We start from the raw sequence: 6978 nt of genomic DNA on the forward strand, positions 1-6978 counted from the left end.
CTCACGCTGCAGGGAATTCCCTAATGACTGGGAATATTTTTACTTCTGGGCTTGTGCACAGTTTCCTACTGAGAACGCAGCGAGCTCCTGATAAGCTGAACACAAAGGCCCATTCAGGCCGATTTCCCTTCCCAGTAAAGCTGACGTTGAGCACAACACCCAGGCCTGGCAGGCTCTGCAGGAGGCGGCCTGGCCTGGGCCGGGCTGTGGAAGTGGGAGCCACGGTGCTGACTGTTTCCTAAGAGTTCTCCATCGGCGTCTTTCACGCCTCGGTCCTGCCTCCCCTGAACAATGGCCGTGTGTGAGCAGATGCTGTTTAAAAGGCATCAGCGCCCTTAGGGTCTCTGAGCGGACCAGGAGTGCCAGTGCCCGCCTGGGGCTGTGGATCAACCACAGACAGAAAGACCTGGGGAAGCAGGGCCAGAGCCCGGTGCTTTGGCACGCCCTGGATGGGCGGGCGGGCACAGGGGGCCCCGGCTTTGAAAGGTGCATGCACTTTGGGGGTTCCAAGACCAAGTCGGACATCGGATGTGTGTGTTTGTGCTGGTGCCAGTCTGTGACTTTTCAGAAGCTGTGGTGGGGCGGGCCCAGCCGGTTAGCGGGCGTAGGCGCAGGGCCCGGGCTGAGAGCTGCTTTGTCAGGCTCCTGATACTTCAAGTGCCTGAGCCTTCGTTCAGGTTCCACCATTTCTTACTGGAGGGGGTGGGCGCTGACCCCTGGGGCCGAGGTCGGCATCTGGCCCGTGGGTGGGCCCGGCGTCCCCAGAGGCTGGTGTGGCCCAGCGGGTCGTGACTCACGCTTCCTCCCCGTCTCCACTCCACCCGCCCGGCAGTCACTGTGAGGGAGGAAAAGGAGCTTGTCTAATTTACTTATAATTTAGGATTTGTAACACACATTTCTTCTTTGAAAACAGCACGTGTGTAGAAACTAATGCTTATAGGAGAACTGACTGTATAAACAATAACAAGAGGCCTCTGGGCCATGGGGGAGGGGAGGGTGTTGACACCTATCAACTCAGAATTCTTAGAGCCAGTCCCTACGCGTGTGCCTGCAGACAGGGGCTTGCAAGCACCAGGGACCGGTTTGTGGAAGGTCCCGGTTAGTGGGGGCCCGACCTGCCCCCCTGGGGCCCCGGCCCAGGAACAGACCCCTTCCACAGGCCCCTTTGTGAGACTTTTTATGTTTCCTAAACATGCAAACAGCCACGGGGTGAGGATAAAAGTCCCGTGGGCTTTGCATGTCTGTGTCCTGACCTGGCAAGCAGTAATCAAAGAAAGGACTCTCTCATTTACCCTGTGGAGCTGGCTCCCCAAAGGCACGGGGCTCTGCAGGCTCGGTCACTGCACCGGGGGCCGAGCTGGCGGGAGAGGGGACAGGGCACTCCCTGGGGTTACCGCGGCTTTCCTGGGCTCGAGCTCCCTTGGATGTGGGCGTGTGGAAACCCTTCCCTGACTGATGTGGGGCAACACTGGGCAGAGGGCAGTTTCTGGGGGAGCCCCCACCCCACAGCCAGGCTGCGCCCTGCAGAGACAGGTCTGTGGGCTCCGCCAGGTTCCCTGCGCCTGAGTTTGGGTGTGAGTCTCCCAGCGTCTCCCCCCTGGGCCTGGCGTCCATCCACTGTCCCACAGACGTGACTCTGTTCTTGCCGGGTAGCAGCCCGCACGACAAGGCCGAGCCCAGCGGGTGGGTCCTCTACTCGGCCGCTGCTGTCCCAGGGCCATCTGCCTGGACCGAGGTGTGTGTTTTCGGGGGATGCGCTCAGTCAGGCACCGAGTAATGGACTTCCTGTGCCCTTTCTTCTAGACGGCCACCACATCTGGGAAATGGAGGCGAAAACCGACCGAGACCTGTGCAAGCCAGTAAGTATCGCTCAGACGCACACACGCAGTGCCAGGCGTGTCAGGGGGCTCCCCACGCGGGGGCGGGTTCCTGCCGGAGGCACGTGGCCTCTTGTTTGTTAAAGTGGAAGGACTAATAGAAATCACAGAAAGACAGTGCGAGAGAAGTGGGTGTACAGCACTCCCTGGGCCGGGGCTCCTGGGAGGCAGCGAGACAAGGCGCAGGGCAGCCGTGGAGACGGACCCACGGGGCTGAAGGCCTCACGGCGCTTGTGTGCCAGCTCCTGCACACGGCCAGGACAGGGGGAGCGTCATGCCCCAACACGGGGCTTTTCTGTGGCCTCTGCTGTCATTGCCACCAGGGCCCCACACAGACGACTGCCCCCCAGGAAGACCGCTGCCCCGAGCCTCTGAGGGCGCGGGACCTGTGTGGCACGCAGGTGGCACGGTTCCACCAGCACCCTTGGCAGTGACTTCTTACCTGTCCCCGTCAGAGAACACTCACCGCTCACCAGACTCTTGTTTTGAACCTGAAACGGGTGGAGCTGTGCCTCTTGGGCTGGCCAGTTCCCTTTGCCGATTAGCCAGTGGCCTGGAGGCCTGGGAACACCTGCCCGGTGGTGTTGAGGCTGCTGAGCTGGGCCTGGGGCCTGCAGGTGGCCACATACACATGCCCACACTCACACGCAGCCTTTCACGGCTTTTTGAGTACCTAAGAAATAGTTATTGTTTCTTTGATTGGTTATTCCCGGAGAATGCCTTTTGTCTGAAATTACGGCGCTGTCCGTTAGCTCTCTCGGTTACCGTTAGCCCAGTGTGTCTTCTGGGTCTCTCTCCCTGACCTGAGCCTTCGTTTTGGAAGGGGCTTCCTGCAGACGCAGGAGCTGGGCCTTCCTCCCCGGGTGGCGTCTCATGGCGCGGAGTGTTTGGATCGTGGTGCTGAAAGCGATGGTGATTAGTAGCTACCATGAGTGTGTGTTTCCCACCGAGTCCTGGAAAAGCTGCAGGAAGTAGGCTGACATGAGATGCCGGGGCTAGCGAGGGATTTGTGGATATTCATAGTTCTTCCATCTCCATAGCACGTTCCGCTGATGGTGATGTGAACGGTCCTTCCGGAGGTGCAGGGGATGGGAAGTACTGTTCAGGTCAAGTGCTTAATTCGGGGGCTCCTTGTGGGTCCTGCACGGTTGAGCCGGGTGAGCAGGGCACCTGGGTCATGGGGTCGGCTGAAGCGATCTGGGTAACTGCTCCCTGCCCTGTGGTGGGTGGGGCCTCATGGTTGCCCCTGGGGTGGCTCCGGGTGGTGCTGGGTGGCTGCTCACAGTGGCTCTGTCAGGACAAAGCATCTTCCACCTGGGGTGTGGCTTCCTTGTCCACGCTCCACACCACTTCCTGGGCCTCGCAAGTGGTGTCGGAAGGAGATCCCTCCCTGGCCCAGGGCGGACCTGTGTTTAGAAGTGTGCTGATGGAGGTGGGGGGACTCACCCTGGCCTCACGGGGCTCCTGCTGGCTCCCTCTCCTGAGGAGCCTGAGGACATGCTGCAGCCCCGGGCAGTTCAGCTTCCAGACGGGGTCCCGGCCCGGCAGGCCTGTGGGCTCCCGAGTTAGTGTAGGGCTTGTGGTGAACGGACACCTGGTGGCTGGAGACACAGCCCCGTCCGCCTTCCAGGGCGCACCTCCCTGCCTCCCTGAGTCTCCTCCAACCTTGTCACACCACAGGGCGGCCTCACTCCTGCTCCCACCCCCCAGGCCGGTCTCCCCCTGCTTCCCGCCCGCTGTGGTGCCACCCCCAAGCCATCTTGTTCTATCAAAATAATTCCTGCTAAGTTTGCATATTCAGATTTTCTGTCACCGAGTTTTCTTTTTTATGTTGAGTAGTTGCATTTTTAAAGGAAGCTTGACAGTTAGTTGTGTGTTTTAAAAGGAACGTACATGTGGATACTGGTACACTCTCTCACAATTCCATCCTTATCGCTTAAATGAGGTTCACCTTTACGTTTTCCCTAATTATAAAAAGACCGTCACATTCATGGTGGTCATTGGTGTGGGTGTGCATGCACGTGTATTGTCTACACCTTCACACACACATGTGCACATACATCACAGTGTGTGTGTTTTTAAACAAAGCGGGAGTGTGCTGTGTATAGAGCTTAGATGCTATCGTGAGCAGCTTAGACAGTGGATATTCTTAGAGCGAGCCCCCGATCTACCGAGTGTCGTTTGTTAGCCTTATTTCTGCCCCTGCTCTTTCTTCCTTACCTGTCCTCTGCTGGGTATTTCAGCCCCGTGCTCCGGCGGGGAGAGCGTTTGCCACAGAATTTGTCTGTTGAGAGAGTGGGAAGCCTATCAGCCTGTGCCCACATCAGAGCCCGGCCCTCCCGTCACTCAGAATTACAAACCCCGGCCCCACGGAATCCAACGTGCTCCGAGGGCGCGTTGCCCCTCCTGGCACGCCACGGGCTCCCGTGGCCACAGCCGTCCCTGCCTCCTCGCACCCTAGTTCCAACCTCAGCCCAAGGAAGAGCTTTCTTTCCTGTCTCTTCTCTGACTCTCCTCTGTGGAGATGAGACTGGTTTACTGTCGACTCCGTGATGCCAGCCACGTGCCAGGCCCACCATTACCACGGCGTCTCCTTCCAGCCGAGTCCTCGGGAGGCGACCCGAGAGGTAGCGACTTTATCCTTATCTTGCGGGTACACGTGGGAAACTGAGACTCCGGCGTGCCAGAGCTGTGGCTGAACCCAGACCTGGGTGACCCGGAGCCAGGCTGCCCCCCACCCCCCCCTGCAGGTGCACAACTCGTTCCCAACCTCACCCCCTTTGCCCCTCTGGCTTCGGGGCCACTTTTGGGTAAGGGACGGCAGGCTGAGGCAGAAGGAGACGGTGTGCTTGTTGCTTCTTCTGAATGACACGAAGTTATTAAAACAACAAAAGCATGTGGCCCAGAGCCAGCGTGGTCCCAGGGGACCCCCTCCCCGCCCTGCCATCCGTGTGCCCTCAGCAGCCGGCTTCGGTGCCTCAGTTTCTCTACCTGTAAAAGGAAAAGGCTTGCCCTGAAGTTCTCTCCAGTTTTCTGTGTTAACATTCTTAAGATTTCATTACTAACGTAATTCAGTCAATGTTGCTATTAATCTGGGGAACAAGCTACAACTAGTTTAACCAAAAAAAAAAAATTATACAATGGATTTTTCTTGTACATTTTTCCTGCTTGTTAACTGAAATCATATGACCAAAAAAATGGTGGAACTTTTGGGATGTGAAACGTTCCCCTCCCCCACCCCCCGAAATCCAGTGCAGCTCCCCCTCCTCCTGCGGAGCACGTGGCGCACGTGCTGCTGACCTGCTGACAGCCACACAGGGACGGCCGAGGGAGCACACAGGTGGCCGGGGTGCGGGTGAACCAACCCCGCCGTCTCTCTCTCCCCAGTGCCCCGCTGCCTCACTGCAACTTGCTTTTATAGCTGTACTCGAAAGAGCATGATGCTAGACGGTTGCTGATTTTTATTTTAATACACAGGAAGATAACAGCAGCCCCATGAACCGCCCTGTTCCATCTCGGGCTCCACCTCCTGACTCTGCCAGGCGCCCAGTCTCCATCTTCTTCAGTTTGAGGGAGCCTGGGTGTTGGTGAGGGGCTTTGGGCCTTGTCCTCACAGACCCTGTCCCCAGAGACACATCTCCAGGACGCACCTGCCCTGGGTCGTCATTGCCAGTTGCCTGGACAGGTGCTCCTGGCTCCATCCAGGGGTCAGTGCAAGGGAGGCTCGTTCTCATTTTCAAAGGTCACTGACCCTTTGCTGTAGGGGATGTGAAACGTTCCCCTCCCCCACCCCCCGAAATCCAGTGCAGCTCCCCCTCCTCCTGCGGAGCACGTGGCGCACGGAGCACGTGCTGCTGACCTGCTGACAGCCACACAGGGACGGCTGAGGGAGCACACAGGTGGCCGGGGTGCGGGTGTACCGACCCCGCCGTCTCTCTCTCCCCAGTGCCCCGCTGCCTCACTGCAACTTGCTTTTATAGCTGTACTCGAAAGAGCATGATGCTAGACGGTTGCTGATTTTTATTTTAATACACAGGAAGGTAACAGCAGCCACATGAACCGCCCTGTTCCATCTCGGGCTCCACCTCCTGACTCTGCCAGGCGCCCAGTCTCCATCTTCTTCAGTTTGAGGGAGCCTGGGTGTTGGTGAGGGGCTTTGGGCCTTGTCCTCACAGACCCTGTCCCCAGAGACACATCTCCAGGACGCACCTGCCCTGGGTCGTCATTGCCAGTTGCCTGGACAGGTGCTCCTGGCTCCATCCAGGGGTCAGTGCAAGGGAGGCTCGTTCTCATTTTCAAAGGTCACTGACCCTTTGCTGTAGGGCAGACGGAAGCGTTTGGGGTCAGCGGCCGTGTGGCTGGTCCCCTCTCAGCATCTGCACTGGCCTCTCTCCTGCGCCAAGTCGGTGGCATCTTAGGTGAAGCCCCCAGTCTGCGTCCCCTGCACACGCCGCCTCAGACCACCTCTCAGCTCTGGGTGTGCAGGACATCAAGGACCCTCTTCCCTGCTAGCCCACATGGGACCGGCAGGCCGGCCCGCACACGCGTGTGCCCGCTCACGTGCAGGCTTTCTGTGGGTGGCTTCTTCTGGCGGCCCCGCAGTGGGAGCTGTTCTCCATGCGGACGAACCCTCTCCGTGCAGAGCCTCTGCGTGGGAGAGTGCTAACCGCCCCTCCTGTCTGCCCTCTCGCACTAGAACGCGCTGGTGGTCGAGATACCGCCGTTTCGCAATCAGAGAATCACCAGCCCCGTCCAAGTCAGCTTCTACGTCTGCAACGGGAAGAGGAAGCGAAGCCAGTACCAGCCCTTCACCTACCTGCCTGCCAATGGTAACGCTATCTTTCTAACCTTACGTGCTGCGAACGAACCGGTGGGGTGCTTTTTCTAAAAGACGCAGAAACGATGAGCTGCTGTCGCTGCAAAACAACACGGTCGCATTGTACCTTTAAGCTGTGTTACTATCCTGTTAGCAAGACCATGTTGCCAATTCTTAAAAAAAAAAAAAAATAGCGAACCTTCTGGTGTATTTTCCTTTATTACTGTTGCGGGGGTGGGAGGGGGCGCGTACTGGGTTAATTGCTGATCATTTTGCGGGCTGTTT

The 6978-nt window shown here is 58.2% G+C and overlaps 1 protein-coding gene across 1 annotated transcript in view; it reads left to right on the plus strand.

The window, feature by feature from the left end:
- Positions 1-6891, plus strand: part of NFATC1 (nuclear factor of activated T-cells, cytoplasmic, calcineurin-dependent 1) — a 48944-nt gene extending 42053 nt beyond the window's left edge. The window contains exons 8-9 of the mRNA XM_005861587.2: positions 1804-1859; positions 6574-6891. Of these exons, the coding sequence (XP_005861649.1) occupies positions 1804-1859; positions 6574-6765 (248 nt within the window). The 3' untranslated portion in view covers positions 6766-6891. The remainder of the gene's footprint in view (positions 1-1803; positions 1860-6573) is intronic.
- Positions 6892-6978: the final 87 nt, after the last annotated feature.

This window comes from Myotis brandtii, unplaced genomic scaffold (assembly GCF_000412655.1).
Source record: "Myotis brandtii unplaced genomic scaffold, ASM41265v1 scaffold154, whole genome shotgun sequence".
Lineage (NCBI taxonomy): Eukaryota > Metazoa > Chordata > Mammalia > Chiroptera > Vespertilionidae > Myotis > Myotis brandtii.